Source organism: Varroa destructor, unplaced genomic scaffold, assembly GCF_002443255.2.
Source record: "Varroa destructor unplaced genomic scaffold, Vdes_3.0 BEIS01000001.1, whole genome shotgun sequence".
NCBI classification, from domain to species: Eukaryota; Metazoa; Arthropoda; class Arachnida; order Mesostigmata; family Varroidae; genus Varroa; species Varroa destructor.
Window position 1 is genome coordinate 61,198,475 of NW_019211454.1, and position 26,492 is coordinate 61,224,966.

Below are 26,492 nucleotides of genomic sequence, written 5' to 3' on the forward strand. Positions count from 1 at the left end.
ATATAAGCAATGTTCATTCATTAGAACAATATGACTACCTCATATTATTTCTGGGTATAACCGTTAGGGGAAGTTGTTCGCCCTGCGACCATAGGATACCTCAAAACCAGCGAATATCTACACGAAAGCTTTAAATGGTACAAACTGGTGGTTTTTCTATTTTGTTGTGACTGTGCGTGTATGACAGGACAACATGTGTTCAGAATTGTCTAACGCTGTGATCTGGGTTGATTCAGGCGCGATCTGTGCCTGTTTGCTGATGCTTTTCGCAGGATCATCGATAGGCTGGCTTTCGTCCTACTATCTCTGGTGCCTTTGCGTTCTCTGTTACTGTCCTTGTCTTCACGGTTGTCTGTGTGACGAGTTCCCGATCGTGAATGCATGAGCCACTTTGCCTGCGTACTTATTTGCCTATTTACCTATCTATACGCATGTGTATGCGTGAGTGTCAGGAAGAGTCTGCTAAGGCAGAAAGAAGACTGCTTTGTTGCAACCGAATTCATTGCTTCTGTCGTGCCGAGTCATGTTTGCTTGAGCCACTGACTGCTGTTGTTACAGACAAACAGCATTGGCAGTCAGTTGAAACTCGTGTTGACCAGTGTCTAGTCGCCTAGTCGTTGTATTTCTGTTATTGTGTGGTAGCCTTTAATGTACCCGATATTTTTTTTTACTCATCTCGATATGTTTTTGTGAAGTTTGCGCAAACAAACAAAAAACCACGACGTGTACAAATACCGATTGGAAAAGTTCGTGTAGGTTTGTCAGTGTGCATGGCCTCAGAGATTTGTTACAAGAAATATAAGACTTCGGAGCCCCTCCTAACTAGGTCAGGTGCTACAGCGGCTGCTTCCACAGAAATCTACCATTTCCTCGACGGCCAGCCGTCGCCTCTATCACATATAGCTTGTTTCGTCTTTCCTTTTAGAAATCCCAGACAATCTTTAACTAGGTTAGAGTAAGAAATTGAACTCGAGAAACGTCGTTGATGCCAACATAACAGAAACTACCCCAATCCCCCCCTTCCTTTGGTACAGGACACCAACTCACTATTTGCGGAAGCTGTTACGGCATCGAGCGATGTGAAGCTCAATGAAAGATTCTCGCGCGGCTTCATGATATGGTCGTGTTAGACCACAACAATCTGTCCGGTCTGTTTTTTCTATTTCCATGTTTTATTTGCCCACTCCCGTTTTGTGTTTCTGTGGTGCATCTCAAGAGCAGCGGGTACTGCGATCCGCAGTTGAAATCGACTTCATGCCCACCTACGAGAAAGCTCCTGTTCTGCCTTGAGCGTATGTTAACGTAAATATGTTGATTCACTCTTCACTCGTAGTTCCTATTTTCTTCATGAGCGTACAGTCCTTCTCCATCTCGGTCTATATTAGCGGCGACATTTCTCGGAACACCTATAAATATACATACTAGCATGAAGATACGGGGAAGACCTCTTTAACAGCACCAACGTGCCTTGCTTCTCGACGACTCACACCTTTTCTTTCCTGTCCCTACATTAACTTAATGCTCGTACATGAATAAAATAATGGCTACGATATGCGCTACAATGACCCAGGGGTCAGCCGCCCCCCGCCGCTGCTATAGTCGTTGCCTGGCTAATGGCGGTAGAGGCGTCGTCATAGCTGAAATGAGTTGCGGAGGCGGTTGTGGAATGCCCAAGACTTGAGGCAAACGACCACCAAGAAGCGAAAAAGGCAAGGCGAGTTTAAGAATCCGCTTAGTAAGAATTGCGCAAGCAGGAGAAGAAACAGGCCAAGGAAGATAACAAGTATCTACAAGCATGGGCCACTAGATTTAGGTACCCCGGCCAGGATGGGCTCCGCTTGGCCTGCTTGTTGGCAGGCTCCCTTTCATTCTCTGCACTAGACCTGCAGAAAGGAGTGAAAATGACGGCGTTCAGTTCGCTTTCGTCGAAGAGCAACGTCCGGTCATAGGCGTCTGGGTCGGTTAGTAGCCCAGGATGTTTTCCGTATGCTGCAAACACTACAACTGTGTTGTAGAGTTGGATGCTTCTGCACGGATAACGAGAGGAAACTTAACACAGTAGCGCTTCAAAAGAAGCCCCTTTGTCGTCTGCTAGCAGAGAGTGTGAAAGAGAGAGAGAACTTACCAGGAGGTTAATCCAATTGTGCTGAGTGCATTCAGCCACGCACTCACAGACACACTGGTAGACACACATACGTGCCCGTACCATTCACCTTCATACTCACAGCCACAGCTCAAGCACATACATTCTAATACTCGGTGGCCCAGATGCACACCGATGGCTTGTGGCTGGCATTGGCTGAGGGCAGCCGCGGCAGGGCCAAGCGGCCAATGCCAGATAACATCTTATCACCCTAGATCGATTTTGTTCTCTGCGGTCTCTCTCCCTGCGAACCCCCCAGATCTTTCCCAAGCGGCAACCCTCTTCTACGGCCTCCCCCACACAGAACAAAGTGCTCTGACAAACCCTAGACCATATTTAGGACGAATACTAACGCTCCCTCCGTCGTTTGAGATCGTCCTCGGCGCGATACAGTCTTCAGAATGCGGCTATCTACCTGCTTTGGCTGATCGCAATCTTGTCTACTTTGGGTGGCCTATATTCGCTGATCCTTCGATATTCGCTAAGTCTACACATATACAGATGTCGATAGAAACATAGCCAGCCCCTCATCTACCGAAACTAGCGGACGACTATCACCTTGATAGAATTGCAATCTCACGATGGACGGCAGGATAGGTCTGATCATTTGGCCGGTTACCCGCCCATTCGTTTGCTCGCTAGAAATGACTATAAGACCCCGCAGAAAGCACTTATTGCGTTTGTCAGTTATTTACGAGGGTGAAGCTATATCTGGAACGCTATTTTTTTCTCAAGTAATCATACAATAACATATGATGATTTTCGAAGCAGTACGTTTTCAAGTTTTTTTTTTTCGTGCGGGACGTTAACATTGAGAATGAGGTCATGACCCCCTCCAGCTGCGTATTTCGAAAGGCATTAGACATATCAAAAAGTGCCAGTTATTTTTTCGAATGTTTTTTTTTTTTTTTTATATATTTGTTCACTAGTTCAGTTTGTTCAATCTAGTTTAACCTTTTCTGCGCATTTTGAAAATTTACCTTGGTCCTCTGGTGTCAGTGGTTACAAAGGGACTATAATTAGACAAGCTCAGATGCAAACGTAAGTGTTTACAACAAGCATCATTAGTGGTATAAACGGTGTACGTATTTGCACCTTAAGCTAGTTACTAAATAGTATATATAGTTTACGACATGAAGACGTTCCACCAGGACAATTGAGCCCTTCCATCTACTTGCCGTTTAAAAGTAGCAACTTCTTCTCTCCCATTTAGTGAATGGAGCCATTTCGTTCAAACGAAGTCTTGCTAGGCGGGCTTTAAGAAGGGACCTGCTGACTGCTGAAAAGTGCTTGTAGTCGTCGGCTTGTCTTTTACCCCAAGACATCTTTACAACCTCGTGAAAGTCTCTTAAGCGTCGATTGTGTGAGGGAAGCGCTAACGGCAGCCGCGCTTCTGGTAGTATTGCGACTACTGATACTCGTAGGCAGATATACAGGAACAGCCTCGGGAGTAGGCTACGGTCAGCCAGTCGATTGTAGCTGACTGTATTCAGTCAACGCAGCAACCCCCGTTCCGGCCAACACAGGAGCTGCAAAAATGAGCATGCCATAAAGCTGTCGTTGATACACGGTTTTTGCTACCTTCCTTTATTCCTTGCCTACTCTTCTGCATCATAGAAAGAGCAGCGAAGAACGCAAAAACGCCCAATTGGAGCAATCGTGCGAGGTTCGATAACAACCGTAGCAAAGTATCGCGCACACTTACTACGCTCTTGCTTGGAAGAAAGGGATAGTGGAAGGAGCGAGCCCTTCAGTACCAGAAGATCTTAACGATGATTACTATAGTAGTAGTTGACAGCCGACAACGTGAGAATAGATTAAGCTTTTCAACCCTCAGTACAACTTGTCGGATTCGTTGCCTCCCTTGTTTCGATCAGCGCTTCAGCGTAGCCTGGCATGCATGGCAAACGTCGCCCTAGCCCGTGCCGGTTCCTTTCAACATAAGAGAGTACTCATAGAGGGAACAAGTGTTTTTGTCATAACTACATGTTTCTATATAGGATGACTCACTTTCGGCGGAAGCGTCTGTGTACATTCTACAAAGATATCAAATGCCTATAATTTTGCTGGGATTTGCACCTCCGTACAAGCTGTTGCTGTCTTGTATCGCCAGTATCTTCACCTTTGAAGAATACACAGAAAACGTATCAATGCGTCTCGTAGTTGGCCGGGTCCTCGTTATCGTTGAAGGGTATCTCCTTTTCCATATCCACCTTCATGCATTTCGTGTATATACGATGCGTGCACTCGACGACGCCCTGTTATCTAGGATTTTCGACGAAGGCATATGGACAGGATTAGGGCAGGTGTTCAAGCCATGCGAGCATCGGCATATAAATACACACTCGCGTACTTAGCTTCCGCTGGTGTTGTTCGTCGCGCCTAACAAAAAGTTCCCTCAAATTGAATTTCAGAGGAGAGTGCAGGTATCTTGTTTAGAGGCGATGAGTTTCAAGAGGTAGGGACGGGCGGAAGGTGGGTTCAATAGTGAGTTTAGCGTTACTTGCTTGTTAACAATTCACAAAGAATAAGATAATACACGACTTGCCTAGATGTCTAAGCAGCTAAAGCAATCGAGGCAATATCAGCAGCCACTAGGGAGTAAGTTAATCGCTGTTTGCTTTGTACATGCGCCAAACCGTTTGCGATGTTGCGTGTATGTAGTTGTCTTCGGCCTTGCCCTGCCGCACGTAGTGGCCAGTAGACAGGCTATTTGTCGATGACCAGTTGAGGATCAATGGTTTCTTATCGACACGCGCACGCCGTGAAGAAAAACGGCATACGCACTGCTACCGCCGCCGTTGAATGTAGTGCTTGGTCGCCGGTCAGGTTCTGATCATCGGCTCTTCAGTTTGCTCGAATAGCACCTATTCATGATAGAATGTACACAATGAATGGAGAATAACGGGAAATGTTTGCCGGCTTCTCGGTGGTCTTTTGAGGACGCGCCTTAAAGCAAATAATGAAGAACGCCCTCCTAGTAAAGAGCGGGTGCGATCAAATCTGCCGTTCCTTTCTTTTTTCTTTCGGTGCCCGCCATGACAAAAAGGCCTTCGTGCGCCTGTCCTTCAAATAGCTGAGTAGTAAACCAATACCGGTAACGGCTATTTGAGCACTTGACCACGATTCTGTATCCTTTGTTAGGAATGTGGACAAGGCAATAGTGAACGATCGTCATGAATTGTAAAGTCAAGCTTGTGGCACACCCAAACTCGTCGCAGAAGGTGCAGACGATACCTTAAGAAAATCACGCGGGAAAAACCAGGGCTCGAGAAAAATGAGATTGCTAGCAGAATGAGTTCGACCAGTCTATGAGCTGAAGCTTCGACGCTCCAAGCAACTTTTGCAGCTGACCGGCCCCTCTGAGAAGCGGTGCCTTGTCGGAAAGGTTGAGCACGAGTGGAAGAGGTCGCTAGACTCATCTCATGGCAACACAGTGATCCGCCCTGCTGCTATGCTTATCGACATTGCGACCTTTCCGATTCTCTCACCCCATGTTATCATTCACAACCCTGCCACATCGTGCGACTGATAATTAAATCTGTGTATATATTATGTGTGTTGGGCTGCACGCTTCTTCTTAGGGGGATACTCCAGATCGCCACCGAGTGTGTTGTTTTGGGGGGTAAACGTTAAGGGTGTAGAGGGGTTAGAAGGGTACTTATTTCGTACATATATAGCAACTAAGCAAAATGAAAAAACATAGATCGGCTCACATTATTTGTCACCATATTTCTGAAAGTAGGACGAAAATAGTGAAGCTAGGGATAAGCTGTAAGATATAGACGGAAAACATATTTTTATGTTGATCTAATTGGAAGCAATTCGTGACTGTTCACAGAACGTAAATAGCTCAAATTTAACTCAAATTCTCTCCTGGTAGCTGCGGCGATTGAAATTTCCTTTTTTGTTAGATCATATTTGCTCAACTTTCAATTCTTCTCGTCCTTTCCTCTTTAGAATTGTGCGCAACAAGGCGGCGGAGAAGGCCAAAGCGGCGCATTCGCACTCGCACGTGTCTTCTCCGGCGCCCTTGTCGCCGCCTCAGCAGACGCCATCACTTGACGCGTCGCGGCCCTCGTACTCTATCAACGGTATCCTCGGCATCGACGGCAAACGTAAACGTCAACAACAGAATATTTCCGGCCCCGACCAAACCGACGTTAACTGTAAGTAGTTTGTAATAGAACATCTAATGCTCGGAGAAGTAACCTTGCCGCTTATCTTGATTAGCCTACCACTTTTCTGTAATACTACTATTTTTGTAAAAAAAAAATCTGAATCTTCCTGACTAGACAGTTAGTTTATCGTCGCCATCATCGCTTTTGGCTATTCGCAATGAATATGTGTGCACATCATGGCGTAGCTCGGAGTGACGGTGTAGTCCTTCTTTAACCGGTGCCAGTATTGACCCACCGATTCCTGTCTCGAGCGTATCGCCAAACAAGGACTGATTAACCAGCAACGTAAAGGCAGTACAGCAGACCTTGCTGCCTTCACACGCGGTGCGCCACCCGCTAGCATCTGTCATGACATCAGGGTACTACTAGCGTTGGCCTTATTGCCCACTCCCTGCCTGTGGCATCAACTATCTTTTATGAACTCATTGCTGACCTCTCCTGATTCATAAATAAGCGCTATAGGGTCAGCTACGTCTCTCTCAATCGCTCTCGGGCCCCGTTTCTTCCCACAGCCATTGAGCCCCCCGTACGCTCGGCCTGTTTCACTGACTCAAGCTCAGTCGAAGTCTGGTCACCACACGGTCAGACGACGGCGGAGGCGGTGGTCACGAAAGCAGCATCAACCGCGGCCCGACAGATTAATGTTGTTCTTATGGTAAATTTTGATATTCGAGCAACGTCTGCCAGTGGCCACGGCCGAAGTGGCGGTTGATGCACATGCAGACACACACATGCGCTTAGCTCTCGTTCGGCATAGGACATATCGGTTTGCTGAAGCTTTTTGGCCGGTAGTGTCAAGCCAAGTGAAAAAAGAAGCCCCCGTCTTCTCTGCTTCTATCAGGCCATCATCAGCCAAGGCAAGCCATTGCCTGTTCTGTTCGGAGCCGCTTCTGCAAGCAAGCCAATAAGCCAGCTCAGAATGACTACTCCTTTCAAATTATGCTGTGTATATATATATATACATGGTTACGTACGATGGCCTATTTGGTAGAGTCAGCGGTACGGAACCGCCGGGGGCTTTTGGATTTGCTTTTGCAAATTAATATTGCGAAGGAAACAAGCCACACTAGCCTGAGAGCTCTGGGAAGCTAGGAGCTAGAGTCAGCCGATAGACACCTCAGATAGTTCCCGTAACCCTGCTATAGCTAGCGCGTAGTTGTCTTTTCGGCTCACATTTTATATATCGCAACATATCACAATCGTCACGTTAGTTGTTGATCTTCAGTTCTCCGAGTAGTTGATTCAGCGAAATAAAATATACCTCGTTTTTTAGTTGGCTAGCTTGAAGTTCTCGATGCGACTTCCACCATATAAGCCCCGATTTGGCTGCTGACTATGTGTGATGGATGGGGATCTTTGCATCATGAATATGTGATTTATACTTTGGTAGTTTGTATGCGTCACAGCAAGGGACCCGAAATGCTCCTCGACTTTGCCGGTCCGAACCGACAGATAGGGACATTAAGGCTGAAAGAACTTGCATTTTGCCCCAAAGGAACGGCGATGAACCGCTCCTTCTGACCAATCGGAGGCCGAATGAAACTGAGCTGGTGAGGAGTAGACATTATTATGCCACACCCTAATGCCTTCTTTTTTCTATGAAATTTTAAATTAATACAACTTAGTATAGGATATATATATATATATATGTTTTAATGAAAACATAACCTTGAGTATCTAAAAATCCATCCATTCACTGCATGTGCATTGTACCTGTCGCAACCAATTTATTCACGCATCCAGATTGGGTCACGTTTTAGTTGAGCGGGCCTATATAATAAACTGATATAGGACCTAGCGTTGTACAACTCTTCTCGAAGATGCAGTTGAATGCCGTGCAAGAAGTACGAAATAGCTAAATACAACTGTTGGTGAATTTAGGTAACGAATAATTGAATAGACTGTTGTAAAGCGTACCTGGCAAGATAACGTACGTTCCGATTTTTCACTGGATGCAAATACGCGACGCTTTTTAGCCACCATTGTGCGCACTTATTGATTTATAATATGCGGATAAGGAAATGTAATAGAGCCGCAACAACACCCAAGCAGGGCAGAGTGTTGACGTTTATGGCCGCCGGCGCCTCAGGGAGTTAAATATATTTTTGTAATTATTTATTTATTTTTTTTTTTTGTTCTGTTCTTTCTTGTCCCACTGTTACAAATGTTGCATTTTCGATTATTTTCCATACAGCCAAACAAAATGTGGTTACCTCGACAACGTAGGCCCCGAACTGAGACCAAACTAATAGGCTCGTAGTTAAAATGGTGCGGCGAATCAACCGGATCTCGTCCGCAGGCAAAAATAGGCCGAGATTGACAACTCACGACAACGTCCGCCTGACGTCGGCGACTCTCTTTTCTCGAAAGAAATACTAATTCGAAATTAGTTTCGTCACCAGCTCAGGGCGTAGCAGCAGTCAGCTGGAGATTAATTGCTCACGCGCCATTTGCAAGTTCGTCTGTATACTATGCATATGTACATACGGCTGTAATACGACTGAAACGCACGAAGACCATTATCGTCTTGGCGATTTTACCTACTTGAACCGCCTTGGCGCTACTATGAACGCTGCGATCATCATTGTTGTGATACCCGCCCCGCTATTACGATAATAGAATTATTATCATAAAAATTTTTAAGACTATTTATTTTTTCATCAGTTTATTTATCACTACAGCCATGTACGTAAGTGACGTTGCAGGAACTAACGCGCGCGAGAAAGGCCAAGCAGGGGAATTCCGTTTACCGGCAGACGGGACGATGCCTTCTAGATTGCTCACGATTGTCATTACTACTACGCGTGCATTCAGCTTCTTTATGAAGTAATATTGCGGTCGCACGCTGGCCGACAAATAATCTAACTGGAACGCAGACTCATTCAATTTTCGTTGTGTTTCGTGACGAAATCCAATCACCTCTACATTAGGGAAGTTAGTTAGCTTTAAGAAGAAGCCTGGACGACCAGGTTATCAATATGGAAAAGAATACCTACTGTTTTCGTTTATTTCAATTGATATGCTGCCTGATACGGTTTCTGAGGCCGTGCTATCGTTCGGAAACCCTGTGTGTGCTTCAGCTAGTGAAAAATGTTACAATTACTACCCCACTCTGGTGCGAAAAGCGATCGGGTGCCGATAGAAAATACTATTAAGTTTACCCTAGCGAATAGCTAAGACTGTAATGAAGGAGACTTTGGAAGAAGTCAGACAAAAACACGACCTAGCTTAGTAGAACAATGAGGCCTTTGTGGGGGGCCATTCCTATTACTGCGTAGGCCTTTCGATACGTTTCCTTTGGTCTTCTTACACATGTGAGCCTCCGTACATGTGTAAGAACATAGAAACCACATCGTACCTCCAAATTCACATATAACGGAAAAACTCGTCGGAGATACAAAGCACGCTCTGATGGGGAAAAATAGACTGTTTGAAGCATCCTTACGCTCCTTTATCAATTCCAATAGAATTCTCTGCGTATCTATCCAAACAAACCAAAACGTGGTGATAAAATTGACAAAACGAGTCTAATTAGTAATAATTTTGTGTTTAATTAAACTTATGGCTCGATATCGACTGTCTGTACTGTAATTTCTGTACACAGTATGCAATAGAACTATATGTTAACTAAATGGGACAATTAGAAGTGAAAGCCTAAAACATGGCGTTTGTGTCCGAGACGTCTCAAGAGTTAAGAATTCGCCCCCGACATTAAGCATAATAAGCAGTAATAATGATAGCCAAATACAGTGGCTTGTTTTGGCTGTTGTTTGCTTAGACTAAGGAGAAAGTTTCGGGGTGGATCAACAGAGGCCACACTATAACAGAAGCATCGAGATCGATTTGTTTGCCTTAGGGATTAAGGTGCGCCATTCGCCGCTGGATGAAGCGGTCCACCAATCTTTATGGCTATCGAAAGTGGAGGCCGCGACCGCAGTCAAAACACCAATGCTACATGACTTACGCCCTTAAGAAACGGCATTATGAATACCGTGCATTGAGAGAGGAAATCGAAATCGAACTCGCAACGTCTAGCCTACGCTCACATAAGTAGTAACACTGACATGTGTACAAGCTCACAGAAGCTGAAAACGTTTGACGGCAATATTTCATTTTATGGCCGCGCGCACCAATTCCTTGACGGTTTTTTTCCATTTTCTTTGCGTCTTCGCAGAGTGACAAGCCATAGTTACGTATTGGATCATGTAATAGCTCTTCTGATGATGTAAACGAAGCCTTTCCAGCGCCTCGTACAGTTTATGAATGCGATCGTTTGCCAAAGCTTACAGACGATCTTTAAGTGAGTTTGGATACTCAACAAGCTCATCTTTCTCGTTTCGTCCATAAAAAGGGCAAACATATGCCCTCCTTTAATAAGCTCGAACGCGAGAAGACATCATAGAAAGACATTGACAGAATACGAGAGTGCTTGCTGTAAGTGAAGCGGGAAGCGGCGGTCGAGGCTGGGAACTGGGAATAAGGGCGAAGGAAAAGGGAACAGGGTAAGAAACCCAACTTCGTTGAAGCTCCGACTAAAACGAATAGTGGGTGCAAGCATCGAACGACCAGCACTGACTGCACAGCGTTGAGATGTGCCCCTCTCACATGGCCCCCCAATTGGATGGCTTGCTGGCCGGCTGGCCGGCCGGCTGGCGCAGTCCGATAAGCCTGTCAGGGCGGTAGAAGCATACGCTCGCTCTCCGCCACGAGTCGACTTGTCGGACGCAGAGTGGGGGAGTGGGAAAAAGGTTGCCACCAGGGGAGGCAAACTAGACGTTCTAGCGGCACTACGGTATGAGATGTGGATAGGTAAATGCAAGGGGACGGGCATGGGTCTAGGAATTCTTGTCGGAGTTCAGGAGGCGAGGAGAGAACAAACCGGGAGTATTGCAGCACGTGCTGCACAGCCGGGCGCCTAGCGCAGAAGCAGTGGAAGCAGAAGCGCCAGCGGCGACCCGCAAGTTTTGTTTTTGCACTACCGCTGCGGCTGCCGCTGCCAGCATCACTACCAACGCTACACTCATGCGCATAACCTCCGTTCTTTGTCTGCATTCTCTATATGTTTCCCCCTGGCAATTCTTCGGCATGTAGAATGCTGCAGCCCTATGCAATGGAATCATATAGCATCTCACCGCCGCGAGTTGTGACGTGTGAGAAGCAATGTTTATAGTGACTTCGCTGTTTGTGCTGTTCGTACGTATCCTCATATTCACTGACTTCGGAGTGGGTGTTGGCTCAGCTCAGGCTAAGTGCAGGCTTTGCAGTTCTTTGCCGAGACTGGCTCCGACAGGACGGCGGCCTGACCGGGCGACAGTGGCAGAAAGTAGGAATCTGCGGGAGTGCCTCTCCAGAGTCCACCGACAGCACACCGGACTGCTGGCCGTTGTTGCCAATTGATAGCGGAGGCAATCCCCAGAGGTCATAACAATGGAAGGATCGCAAGTGTTAGGGGTCATCTTGCCGGTCTCCTCCGCGACCCGCAAACAACTTCAGACAGCGACTTCTTCTCTGGGCCGTGAGACCGCGAACTGATTCTCGCCCTTCTGCCAGTAAATAGCGCAAAACAGAGAGAAAAAGACACAGGGTGCTCATGGCACGCGGTCACCTTTGCACCTATTATTTGGCTCCTATTATCATGGGTTTACTAACGTCACTCAGCCACTCATCCAATCGATTATTTCATCATAAGGGTTAGCTATTATAGAAAGAAGGTTGTTACTCGCCAGTGATATCTATTGTGCGCTCATCCTGCAGTGGGTGCAGTGATAGTACAACGCAGTTAAACGAATAATCAAAATACTGTTTGGGATTGATATTGCCGTGCCTGTTATCGCTATACTGTATATTCCTTTTACCGGCATAACCCTTACCAAAAACATGAGTTGACGGTTTAGATGGCAGGGTTTTATTAATAAAACTTGTTGTATGTAAGGGCTAGCAGTCCACAGAACGTATGCCCAGCTAAGCATTGGGAACATAGGATAAGGTAGAGCTCGCTACACGTCTAAGTGGGAATAAGAATTATAGCAACGTACATCGGGAGACAAGTCAGAGTCATGGAATGAGTTGTTATCTGCAGGTTTTTTCAACTGCAGTGCTAGCTTTTCTGCCAACGGCTTTGGTGATGCCATAGTCGGCGACGAGTGACGGCAACTGAGTGAAGAAAAACGAAAGGAAGGAGCTCTATACAAAGTAACCCTGGCGAAAGCGGAGATGAAAAAAGGCGCTAGTACATGCATTGAGTTTGCCTAGCTGCACACAGAGCGCCTGAGTTATGATGACCACGAGGACTACGACGGTATCAACGTTCGAGGTCGCTGACTGCCGCTATCTAGACCATTCTTTCTCTCTCACACGAGGTCGGGTGAAGAAGGGCGAGGGTGAAAAGGCACTTTTTGTCGTTCCTGTTAAGTTGACCGCACCCGCTGCCGAGGCATCATCAGCGATTTGGTTGTCGCTGTCAATCATCTCGTCACAATTCGGCCATTGTGATCGCGACATTTCCCCAAACATTGCATATGACTGCTTACTCTATTTGATTGTTCAACCGAGACAAAGAAACAGCGAACCAGTACATCGATCGCGGATTATAGCAAGATCTCGTCTGCGAGTTGATCGCCGCTCCGGCTAAGTTGCCAATGGAGTGCCTGCTACCGGTAGGATCGTCTCAGCATCGATTCGGCACGAGCTGTGCCGATCACCATTAGTGGCCGGCGTCTCAGCGGTTCGCTTTCGGCGTGTATAATAGAAATAAAGTTATCTCCTTCCTTCAACGCGAGCCGTCTATTGCATTTAGCTAGCCATACTTGCACCGGACAGCATGTGAATAGATCAAACTGCAGCACAAAAGGGCCCATATGGAGCCAGCTAATGCGTTTAATAGCGAAGCCTATGTTAGTTGAGTGCATTTCTGGTCAGTTGCGTTCATTACCCCGGCTCCGTCTTGTAGCGAACTGGTCCTGTCTAGTGTGATGATTCTTCCTGAAATCCTGCTGATCCACACGACACATCATAGCGTGTCGGGGTCGAATTCGATTGTATTAGGCCATGCCTGTTATAGGCACAGGATTGTCTTCTGTGGCTGGCTTTAGCTAGTGAGCGATTCCTATTGATTTAATCATCGCCTCAGCAGTCAATCAACATCGACGAAGAGATGCAGGGAGACGAATCAGGTTAGATAAACTAGTTATACTTGGTAGGTAACCATTGTAACGTGTTACATGCACTTTAGCGTTATCGCCACTATCAACACGATGATTACTTCCATCCTATACCTGTGCAAGAAACCCAAAAATGGGAGCGGCGAAATAGCGCAAGGCCGAGCTCGAGATGCTACAGCTCCTCCAGCCGCAATATCAACAATAACAGGTTATTTCGTTGGGCAAGAAGCGTACTAGGCGGGACGTGTAGGCCAAATGCGCGAGCACGAAGGAAAGAGAAATGATCTTCTTCGACGGGTAAGAAAGCAATGCATACGTTTTCCTGCCCGGCCCCCCTGAATTTCATCTCAGGAAGCATCATAAGGACGAGCCTCTGTGTAACCCCTCGTCCTATCTGGTGTCTGTGCTGTGTCTGTCGTGTTTGGGTTAAGGCGTAATTCAGGTGGAGGGAGCTGATTTGACCTGAACTTGTCTGTTTGCATATTGTGCGCGTTGCCGCTGCTTAGGTGCAATCCTGTCAAAAATCGCCCTTTTAGCAAGCAGCTGCAGTATCTCGAGCTGTCCAATGTAGAAAAACGAGGCCATACGAGATAGATGGACGACGGATGGTTGTACTTTTTCTTGCATATCGGTTCGGGAAGAGAAAGTGATGAACAACGTTAATGGGGCTGTTGACTGGTCAGTTTAGAACAACCGAACACAGACGCCAGCTATGATTAGATTCACGCTGAAAGTGATGATCGATCGTGTGAGAACGGTACGTCAACGGGACGTCTGGTGTGTGTTACTTATGTTGTATTTCTTGTTGTTGTTATTACGTGATTCTATTTACAGCGAACGGTGAGGTGCGGAGTGATCTCGAGGATGATGTTAAGCGGCCGAGGACGACACAGTACAACGACCAATATCCTAGCCTCAGTCCCAACGTGAGTAGACACACACAGAGGCTTTTCAGGCTGATTATCGATTTCTTATGAAAACTTTTTCGGATATTATCGGTGTGTCAAAAAGTACAAGGAGATTATCGTCGTCAGGTGATAAATTCTGGCTGACCTGCCCTGTTTTCTCTAGCGACGTGTTTGTTTTCAATTTTCCTTTTTTTTTGGCTTCGGTAGCAGATGTGGCAAAAGTGGTCAACAAAAACAGAAGATATGAAACCTTCGGCAACGGCGATGGTCAATGATATTCCCTCGGGTGGGTCGGGATCCCCATATGCTCTGCAACAATTCACGGCCGATCAGGCGTTCAGCCCGTCAACGACCTCTGCAGCACCCGCGGAGCCTAAGCCCGATGTTGACGCTCAGACTCCTTTCGAGGCGCTTAGCGCTCCGGGTCAACAACAAGCCAGTCAACCGCAGACACAGGCTACAACTGTATACACGCCTCCCATAGGTAGGTACTCGAACAGAAGGATTACGAGAGACTGAGAATCTAGTGCATGCAAACAATACAATTGAATAACCGTCAGACAGGAGTGTTTGTCTATCGATATCGTGTTAATAATCGCACAGCATTTAACAAAACTTTCAGTTGTTAGAGCTGCTTCGTCCATAGAAGTGCACCGATATTTCTCAAACCTTCACTGTTGTCTTTTCAAAAATCGCGTAAGCAAAAATGAGTCACCCGTGAAACAATCGAGAGAACGATTGTACGCTATGTGTGCGTGTGCGATACCAAATCTCCGCTTTACGAAGTGGTCTTTTCTTAGTATGAAGTATTAGGCACGTGTTCAGTCCCGCCAATGTACGAGAATCTGTACGTGCCGTAAACGGGTTACATATTGAGAAGCATATACACTTCTATATATTTTATCACTAATGTTGTAATGATAGAGTTCGTTCACGAGCTGCCGTTGTCTACCATGTCGATCATTATGACTGAACTGTGGATGATTGTGATATTATCTTACAAACGAAAATAACAAAAAGAAAAAGGAATGGGAGAACAACAACAACAAACGTAGGACTGCTTGATGAACGAGAAGATGACGACGAAGAAGCCCATTATCGCGGTACCTAGCCGTTTGACTGGAGATGGACGCGAACGGAACAAGCCACGCTCATCTCATTCTAAAGCAACGTTAACAGCAGACGGAAGCAAACCCATTCGTCTAACAGGGTTTCCTGGTGCTCTATGACAATATGCGGCCGTTCTTTCAACCAACATAACACGATCGCCTACATGAATTTTCCCAACGATCAAAAGTCACCCTTACTGTCTCTTCATGTTACTATTTGAGTAACGAGTATCTTTTCAACCAACGCCGTCTGCCTCCATTTTCCAATGGTGCTCTCTATAGTTAGGGCTCACTTGTCGGCTCACGTTAGGAGCCTATACAGCCACCATATTGTAACTAGTGTCATACATGAACAGACTCTACAGATTAGCGTCTTTATGGCTGTCGCTTTTATTCAAATAGCATGTTTCTAAGTATGTTTGCAGAAGCGATTTTCTGAAGATAGCAGTAGCATTGGGCCAGACACGCACCCGCTAACGAGCATTCCCAACACTGCTATATTTTCGATTACTGCGAAAACTTAAATGCCTCGTTACTGCTACTAGGGCTTTTGTTTGTTACTCTTCGTCGACTTTGGTCTTCACCACTACTAGAACGTTTGTAGTGACGACAAAAGTGTTTCGTGCGCTATTCCGACATGAAATTTGTACTTCCAAAGTCTGCCTTGATCAATGCAGATTGTTTCCGGCTTGTACAACGTAATCACAATTTGAATATCAACATACACCCGCTCCGAGGCTGTTGTCACACTTGCGTTAGTGATGAAAATGAAGGGCGAATTACCGGTAAGGGAATGTTACTGGCAATGATGGTGCCCTAACGCCGGGACTTACATTAACTGGAGGTAAAATGGCCCCCAATAGAAGAACAGGAAAAAAGTGGCTGATCGTAAACTGTTTCTTAAGCTGTAAGATTTTTAAGGGTGGGTCGATCGGTTGGTCGTTTAAGCTTGCGCTTTTGCTGTCTTTCCGCCTCTTCTTAGCCGCTTAGGTTTCGTTCGGTGGGTGACGGGAAATGTGTGTTCGCTTGTGTGTGTGTGTGTCTCTCTGTGCGTGCGCGCGTCTCGAAGAGTACCGAGATGAGTAGAAACCGACCAGCGAAACAGCAAAGATGGGGCAACTAAGAAGCACTTTCTTGTCGACGGAGTCCCTGGGGCACGAGACAAGAAAGCAGAGGGGCAAAGAAAAAGCAGCTCTGTGCCCATGCGGCTGAGAAAAAGCAAGCAGGCCGGCAGGACTTGAATGCTTGCCCTTCTTGCTTGACTCTCGAGCTTTCGGCCGTTGTCGTCGGTCTATTGCGGGAGCCGACCAATCTCAACTTATCCCCAGCCTTCCGACCTTCCTTGGCCAGCCACTGGGAAGGGTCTCCACGCGTCTAACGGAGGCCATAGTCAACCGGAGGCCAACCGCTGCCACAGGGATCCATTCCACGACTACCACAGCCACGATCGCCGCGGCTACAACCCATCGAGGAGCCACAAACGGCGCCCCACGGTGGCGATCACAGTGTTGGCGGTCTGTCGCACTTCACGCCCTCTACATCACCCACCGTCACCCCATGGATGCTTCTCCTCTAACGTTTTCTTTCTTTTGCTTCATGCTTTATATCGCCATCTTCGTCACTACCACGCCCTAACACCTCAATACCCCACCAACAGCAGCTGAAATCAATGGCAACATACCCCACGCTGGCAGCCTCAATATGCTGCTATCACGATGGCCCCACAATAGCGTTATATCCTATCAAACTTATATATCCAATTGACAGCAAGACACAGACGCAATAACCGAGACACCAACTTACTTAGTTGTTCGTATATATTATTGTTAATATCAGCCAGCCTAGCAGCGGTACCGCTATACACTATTCTTGAATTTACGATTCATGTTTACCCTTCAGTGTTGGTGCATTGGAAACTACCCACATTTCTGTTATCGTCTTCATTGTTGTGCAAGAAAAAACACAATGGTTATATTTTTGTGGTGCTTCCGTGCAGCGTTGGTTTGTGCAAGTGACCGCATGCCGTCACTTGCGGTTGCAGCTGCTGTGGACCCCGACATTGACATCAGTAGCGGCGACATGAAATAAAAAGAAAAGCTTACCGCATTGATACGACGTGGATTGGGGTGTCAACGTATCGCTATGCGGTCTTGTTGCTACCGTCAGTGCTGCGTACTGTCGATTCCCCGAGCGCAAAAACAACGAAGCATTGTATATTCTCTTATGATTATTGCTGTTTCTTACTCAGTATAGAAGTGCATAGGTCGATAGCGATAAAAAGCTAACTGAAAACGTAAGGTGACCTTCAGCTGCTGCTGATACCGGCTTTATTATTAACTGCATGGTAAAAAGTAAAACGGACGGAAAGGAAACATCTGTGGGCTGTTCCGAACCGGCAGGCAATGAATCATTGACAATTCAAGTGGTCCAAAACTAGAGAAACTGAACATCACAGCGAAGATATAGGGCTAACGAAGGCGTAAACAACAGACACGGAGGCACTGAGCGTGACTCTTTCGTTTGACAAAAGCGGTTGTTTCTACAATTGCCGTTTGACTTTGAGAAGAAGCATTTGAGCAGAGACCCTTTGATCTACTGGCATACGATGGACGACGGATTGTCTAACCAACTAACTAACCGTTGAGTTTTGGGAAAATGCCTGGATATAGGAAAAATTGGAAAAATAACAACAAGTCTGTAGCAGGCATTGCTGCCGAGTCGTAGTCAAAAAATAACAATAATGCGGTAAGCACACTTTCCACTTTTGTTGCATCGTGATATAATTAAAAAGAGGATACAACTTTAGGTCCGACTAGCGCTGGCTTTGGTCTACTTAGCTCAAAGCAGTTAGCTGTGATCACGAGTTCCCTACGTGTACTTACACGTCTAAGACGTGTATTAGGCTGAATTGGAAGTTTGCGGCTAACTCAAGCCTCAGCTCCTGAACCCCTTCAGAGGCCTGCCACTTTTCTCCCGCCTTCAGTGTTGTCTCGAGTGATTCTGCCGTCCTCAAAGGCACTCCTAATACAAGCACCAACACTAATACAACTACTAGTGAACTCTGGCATCTCCGCGACTAGCTTGCCCGCCGTAGGCCAACGGTTGGTAGGGGCAATAGCTCTGGGGTTGCTCCAAGCAGCAGCATGGTGTTGATGAAAGGCATCGCTCGTTAGCCTGGGAAGCGAGGTTAGGCGAGCTGATCTGAGCCAACCGGCGTTGAGGCAAACTCCAACTACCTCAGCAGTCTTCTCTATCACTGTTGCGGGCTGCGGTGGCCCTGTCATTCCTGCCACTTCCCTCCACCCCGACGGGGTTCATCGTTCTCGTCATAAGGACGACGTCTGGTAGACCCGACTCAAGTCAATGGGGTTGCCAATGAGAGAGCAGGAGTTTAATTGAAGGAAGACATGTTCGCTTGCGATAACCCTCACCCCACCCAGCAGCCGGCAGGCCTCACCGCCTGCGACACTTTCTCGATTCCTATCGGTTACTTTCGATGTGCGGCACGTGCGCGCGTCGTTCAGTGCCGCCTCAGTCTTCCTTGCTCGTTCGCTCACTCAGGCCAGCGCCGCTCGTAATCTTTAGAGCAGAAAGGCAGAGAGACTCCTATTCATCGTTAGTCTATAACCTAGTCGAGCCCAACCAACGCCAAAGGAAAAGAGGAGTAGAATGAAAAAGGGGAACGATAGGCAAAGGCAGCAACCTCATGAAGAAATTTCTTGCAACAGTGCAAGGGGTTCAACTTTATGCAGTATATGGAGGGCGCTGCTACACCAGCGACATGTAGCTCCGAATGTTTCCGGAAGCGGCAACGGTGGTGGTAGTAGGACCATCTTGTAAGGCTCACTCCTGACTACCAAGAAGTGCGTTTGGTTGATGAGTGTTTCCTTAAGAGAAGAACACGCAGAAGGAAAACGAGATGAAGTTGCCTAATGGCACCTATAAGGCAGCACACTACTCCATAACAACGAAGGACCATTGCAGGCCCGGTAGCACGATTAAAACTACCAGTTAGCTGACCGGCGAACGGACGTGTCTACAAAAGGGGAATGTCCGTATGTTCCAACAACAAACCACAAAGTGTCTCAATCTGTAAACTGTATTTAAATGGGTATATTAGATGGGGCACAATGCAAGGTGAGCGTCAGAATGTCGAAGTGTAGCTTGTGCAATCTAATGGGTAAATGTTAAATTTTATAACGAAGTTCCACTACTCGCCATGCCAGGCTCTCTTAAGATACATTATAGATATATCGTCGTTGTATCTCTGTGGTCGACTGCAAGAGCTCTTGCTAATCGGTCTTAGTTGAGAAAAGTAACACCATTGAAAAGGTTGCTTGCTTTCGAGTTGATTAAAAGCTAAATATAAGAACAGATTCTCGCGACATTCTTTGTATGGATATGCTAAGAATATGGCTATCGTGGGCGTGACTTTCCAATATGCTCCCTGGTTTAGAATATGACCATATTATTGTTACAGATCTAGCTATACACAAATTTTCACATCTTACAGGAACAGAAAGGGCAAGCTGAAATGCCTTGCCAATGAATAGCCATTTTTCACGGTAGACCATTTGACATAAACGATGGTACCTGGTGGCAGTTCGAGGGGAATCTCGTGACCCTCCTCGGCTCTCAGTTCAGCTCAAATCTGCGCTGATTGTTGCGAGCCTGACACGCCCCTCGACTTCTTCTCCTTCAGCTCACAGGGGAGAAGTGGTAGCTTGCATCAACCCAACAATCGCAAATCGCCGCATCCAACGAGTCGGAAGTAACTCGAAAATCTTATCACCTAGGGCGCCCTACTCCTACTAGAATCAGTGCCATTGCCAATGCACGGCACCTGCATGTTTCCGCGGGTGATTTGGGCCGACTGGCCCAGACCCATCAGATCGGAAAAAATTAAGGCAAGCGATACCTTCTGTTACTACATTCTGTCCCGAGTGCGAGGAAAATGGTTGCTAGATTTGCTGGCGGTTGAACGCTATAGTCGGCGAATAAACGCAGGCTTGCTTCGTACTAGCATCAACGCTCAGCAGCGCCAAATACATAGATGTGTACCGTCACAAATAAAACAATTAGAATCAATTTGTTACTGACAACAACCAGATTAGTACCGAAATAAAACATAGAACGAAATTACGACCTTTGCTGCATTAGTTCAATTACGGGAAGTTCTTTCCTGTCTCTGATGGGTTTTACCTATCTCTAATGACATTCTTATTAGAGCGTCATGAACAAGAGGCGAAAGCATGAGCTGCTTTAAATACTGGTAATTTCGGTTACTAGTATTTGATTAAAACTAGAAACACAAAGGTCACGGATTTACGATGTATGCGCCTATAAGCGCTCTTCTGTAAATTCGAATCTTAGGACTTAATACAGCATCTCGCCTGTACTCGACGCCTACCAACAAAATTGTGGATTATTACCTCAGTATAACAGATGAACGTCACCAACTTATGGCGACATTTTTCCGTCAGTTCTGAGGTAGCTGTTCTTCCTGTTGGTGTACTAGTCTATGGGTATGTCGCTTGATAGTTCATTGTATCGTCATTATTGTGCAGATTCTCTGCGCGGCTGTTCGCTGTGTCGTTTATGTTTACCGCATCAGTACCGCATGCTCTTTCTGTGATTCAAATGTGAACCTTTTTTTTTTTTTTTTATTTACAACGCGGTATTGCTGGTGTCGCGTCTTTTTGGCACTCGCCGCCGTTGGCAGCATGTAACTCCCTCGAATTCGTCCAGTTCTTTCGACTATCAATAGCCTGTCCTATTTCCTTCGTTTGCCTGGCCTGACTCTCTGCCCAACCCTGGCTAACTAGTGATCCTTTAGTGGTTGCAACAGTAGTCTTTTGTATTGCCGTTTTTTGGTCGCGTGACTCCTAACGAACAAGAAAGTCTGGCAACGCGCAAGATACAACAAGAACGATAGACTCGACCCCGCAGTCAAACAACAACCTTGACGCACCGCTACTTCAATAAAGAATAAACAATTCTCCACGCTTGACATTACATACGTACATACAGACCGACCGACAGATAAAGGAAGGAAACTGTGCCTCCGTCCACCGCATGTATGATTTGTGTGAGAACAAGCCGATCGCAGATTAGCTAGCACTAAACCATAATAAAACTGAAAAGTAACAACAAACATTGATTGTAAAGACGCACGATGCGCCGTGACAATAAAACGACAGCATGTGTAAATGTCTATTAAACTTAGGAAGATGTGAGGTGGTCTGGAGTCGAAACGTGACGTAGACAAGCCTTTCGTGCTGGAATAGGCCAGTCACTCAGAGTGATGCTAAACGACGATACCGCACGTAAAGCTCGAAATACTGGAAAATGCGTACATACAGAATGTACTTTCCCCTTGTTTTATTGATCACTACGGCTGTAAAGAGTATTTCCTAAGTGGTTTGGATGATTAATGTCAGGTAGTTTGTTACTGTTTTAGCTAGCCATTCCCACGGAATAGTGTGCACGCGACAGTGCGTCTTCACCAACAGATCTGTTTTAAGTTCACGCAGACCCATTGCACGATCATCTGGGCAATGTAGGGTAGGCTAAGTGTCGTGTGTTTAAACTACGTACCCTTGCGACCTAGTCTCGTGCGTGTGTGCACGGTTGTGTATTTCTGTGTAACCAATGGAGCCTTCTGTCACTAGGCACAGCGAATTTGGCCACCTTGAGTCTGAATGTTAGCTGACTACCATTTTCCTACGGCTGCTTGCCTAGTCGCATCGGTTCAAGGAGTGTTCAGTGGGAAACGGTAACAGCGAGTGATTGGGGCTGTACTGTAGAACAGTACGCACCTTCTTTCCTGTTCCCGCTTGTGTACATCTCGAGAGATGGTGGCAGTACAATGATGGCTTCTATGAGATAGCAAAACCTCGTACTCTACATATATAATTTCGGCCGTCGTGGAGGGCTTGATCTCCTCTATATCGCGGCTGCTGTTGATGTTGCCGCTATTGCTGCGAGTGCGTGAGTGGCACGAGAATCGACTGACTGGTTGTTCGCGCGTCGCCAATCGATTTGCGACGGCCTGATTGCGTTCCTCCGTCGTGCGGCTCATTCTGACGCAGATATTCGCCTTCCATCCTTCACTCGCAGCGGGTGATGCTGTCCCTCCGAGTTACTTAGGACAGGAGGAGGCACAATAATCGAGTCGAGGGAGATAAACAAATGGATAGAGAACGAGGGGCCGAACTCGAATTCAGTGCGGTTATGGCTGCCGCCTTGACCGGCATACCGCCAGCGTCACCGGTGTCTACAGCCATTCAGACAGCAACTCCAGGACAAACCGACAGAAAACGAGAGGTAGACTCCACTATCTTTCTAAGGAACCGAATTTGGGTTAGTTGTCTCTGCTCCCGCAGCGGCAGCGGAAGCAAAGCAGCAAGACGCTTGGCCTGAACTGTGTGGGCTGCCCGAAGGGTCGCCCAAATGATCAACAGACGGGCAGATGAACCAAAGCACTGCTAAGGAACACTTGTAATACCGTGATACGTTTGTTCGCTTATGAATCGCCTTGTGATCGATAATGCGCACACACTATTTTAATGACCGAATCGTCTTGCTAGCCATACCACTGACGAGCGTCTGCTCATACGGTTGATTTCGTTCTATCTAATATATAAATAGACAGGTAGACGTGTATCTATGTTATCGCGTATCGTTTCTAGCTGATTCTCCGGAGTATCTGAGACCCTCACTTGACTTGTTGTCGAGTGATCTTCCATGATCGAATCGCTTCTGACTACCGTCATCGGGTCTTTAACAGTCGGATATGCACAGCCCTCAACCCACGGCCGTTTTGGGTTCGCATTCGTTGTAGCTTTTTGGTCATAATATTTCGACTCCGAGCAATCTAGCGTACATGTGCTGCAAACATTTCTTGATGCGGAGTTGTAGCCAGCTGCCTATTTGTTGCATTGTTCCGTTCCTTACTTCGGTACCTGATGTTGTGCATTTTTTTGAATTCCTTCTTACCACAAGTATCTTTTACTGTGTATATTTTTCGACACCTTCTATAGCGCAAAATACATTAATGAATGGACTTTAGTAACATTCCATGTCAATTTATGTATGTCTTTTTGTTTATGCTGTTTGTTTTTTATTGTTACATTATTTTTATTGACGATCATTTATAGATCAATAAGCTTTTTATATTATCTTGTTCATACTGTGATTGGTTAATTCGGTTTTCGTTAATTTGTTTACATCCTTAAACCTGGCTGTTGCCACGCAGATTATTATGTCATTTTTCGGCTATAATCTTATCATTTGAGTTTCGTCATTCTGTTCGTTTTTCGAAACTATGGTGCCAGGTGGTGTAATGCCCGGTCTCACAGCCGTCGGCCTCCATGAACTGGGCGCCCGTTACGCCAATGCTTCCCCTGCCGCCCCCATAGCCTCCGACGCTGCATCTCCCCGGGCGTACGACTCAGGTAATCATCATGATCACTGTTCTCCGGCCGTTCTTCTACTTCAGTGGTGATCAGCCGCTTTTATGTCTGGAAGCGTTTTTCCTTTTTCTCGGTGATGGTTTTCAGTGACGGTTAGGAATGAGCATCAACAGATCGATGGGTCTATTTATTCGGCAGTCATAGCTAGACACCACAATGAATACGCATCCCTATGCGTACAGTTATTTTTAATAATCATATATTTGCACCTCTCATCTACAGTTCTTCTTGCACAACCACCTGTCTACCATGAGCGTAACGCCCAATCACGTTTATTTTGTACATATATGGCGTGCTCTATGACGCATTAATTTTACAAAATGTATCCGTTCATCCTTACATGACCTTAATGCGAAATAACTACATTGTGCTGTTATTAATAACGACAATGAAGGAAAACCATGAAGTTACCATGACAAAGGCTTCCCCTTTCTTTCCCCCATTCGACCATCCCTTCTTACTGGCTGGAAGCAGAAGTTGTTGGCCAAAGAAGCGAAACAAGGCCAGAAGTGAAGAAACTGGCTGACTGATCCAGTAGGGAGATGCGAGGAATAGCAAATTCAAGAGTATGATAAGTAACCAAGCAGCATTATATCGCGTCCGGTCCCATCAACTGACTGACGACGCTCTCCCGTCTATGGTCGTCTCTGCGCTGGTCTTCGTATTTCGTCCTGCTGCCCCTGTCTAAAGAGGCAACCCTGCTGTACTGCTTTGCTCCGCTAGCTCTGTCGGCGGCCATTCCGATTTAGCCCCTCCTTCTCAGGAGAACAGACTCCGCCCACAAATTGATTTGCTTTTCTCCTTGGCCTGCTGCGGCTGCCACACCGCCGCTGCCGCCCGCGCTCTCTCTCGTTGCTTTTGCTGGCGCCGTTCCCGCTGATTCTCCTCGCCTCTCAGCTTGCGTCTTGGCTCGTCTAGGCTCCGATCCTGTCGCATCCAGGTCGGCAGGCATCACTTTCGCTCTCTCTCCTTTTCCCTCTCTTCCTCTTTGCAAGAATTCTCCATAGTCGTTGCGGCTGTCGCGGCCTCTCCTTGCCGCTCGCTTTGGCTCAGGCACCCTGCTTGGTGCTGCTGCCGCTGTTGCCGACGTCCGCGTTCCCTCGCGCTTCTCTCTACGCCTGATGCTGCTGCTGTTTTAGCTGCTTGTGCTAAGCAGCCGGCGGTACCTTCATTGCCGGCCGCTCTCCTCTGAGCTCTGGCGCCCGAACGGATGGGCTGAATCGCCCCCTCCCCTTCGTCATAGCGTTTCCCCTGACAATGTCGGACGGTCGGAAACTTGGTCTGCTCTGTAAGCTACTGGCATCACTTTGCCCCAGACCGTGAGTTTACCCAAGTAGGCAGTAGCAGCAGCAGTATTGCTGCAGGAGCTAGGAGCTGTAGCTGTAAGAGTGGTGGTAGTGAGGCAGCGGAAAGAGCCGGAAAGTGTGGAGGGGGGAGGAAAACGAGTAGTTGGGCCATGGGCCAGTCGTCGAGGATAACGGAGAATTGGCTCTGTAGGAACGGTAGCCGCCTCCGGCGGCGGCGGCAGATAAGAGGGAGCCACGACAGAAGCGGCACCGCCACCGCCAGAGAGAGCGAACGATGGGAGAATCTATTCTGCTGCTGCCGCTGCTGGCAGCCTGAAACTGGCGCGGCTGCGGGCCGCTGTTATTTGTATATGAACGCAGCGTTCCGTGGCCATGCACGTGAAGTAGTGGCAGAGGCGGCATGGGCAGCAGCAGCAAGATCAGACGACCGGAAGCCCTCATCCCTCGTCCTCGATGCGTTCCCGCAAATGTGATATGCACACCAGCGGCCAACTCGGTGGCCCCCTACTCACACAAAGCTCACACCCAGAAAGATTCGGCTTGCCTGACTCGCCATCGTCATATTCGCAGCGGTGCCGCAGCTGCTGCTGGTTGATGCGGTAGCGGCGACGCCGACTGAGCGGTCGGGAAACGGGAAAAGGTGTGGGCGCACAAGGGCAGGATGAACGCAGGATGCATCGGCCAACAACGCTTATACTTTTCCGCTTTTGGTCAAACGAAGACCATAAAAGGAAAGAAGGTTTTCTGCTACTTCAGGAAGCTGAGGAGAGCAAGAGCCGGCATACAACGATGCAGGCGGACGAGCAAGGAAAAAAGCACAAGAAGTGCGTGTGTGTATATAGACTGTCCTGCGTAGAGTATGTATAGCCAAAGTGCGTCGATGGCAGCGGCGGATAAAGAAAAGAGGCTACGTGAAGATCACACAAACAGGCAAAAAGGAAAGCAAGCAACACAAAAAGCCAAGAAATAATGAGAATAAGGCTACAGACGATGTCGAAGATGAGAAAAACGCAAAGAAGAGTCAAGATGCAAGGCACGAACTTGCATACCCCCCCCCCCCCCCGCATACACGCATATGTATACAAACATACGCAGCTGACAGTGGCGAAGAATGCAAACCAATGAACGCAAGAGAGTCGGCAGTTGAGTGGGAAGCGACAGATACCCAAGATAGAGCGAGAGAAAGGAAAAGGGCATTTGTCGTTGTTGC

General features: G+C 47.0%; 1 protein-coding gene across 6 annotated transcripts in view; it reads left to right on the forward strand.

Moving 5' to 3' along the window:
- LOC111255248 (uncharacterized) overlaps positions 1-26,492 on the forward strand; it is a 171,444-nt gene that overhangs the window by 136,942 nt on the left and 8,010 nt on the right. For 3 of the 6 annotated variants that reach the window (XM_086987148.1, XM_086987169.1, XM_086987164.1), the window contains 4 exons: positions 6,104-6,312; positions 14,319-14,410; positions 14,600-14,876; positions 23,838-23,957. In XM_086987148.1, coding sequence (XP_086843274.1) covers positions 6,104-6,312; positions 14,319-14,410; positions 14,600-14,876; positions 23,838-23,957 — 698 coding nt within the window. The remainder of the gene's footprint in view (positions 1-6,103; positions 6,313-14,318; positions 14,411-14,599; positions 14,877-23,837; positions 23,958-26,492) is intronic. The other 3 variants (XM_086987157.1, XM_086987172.1, XM_022817005.2) reach the window with 2 other exon arrangements.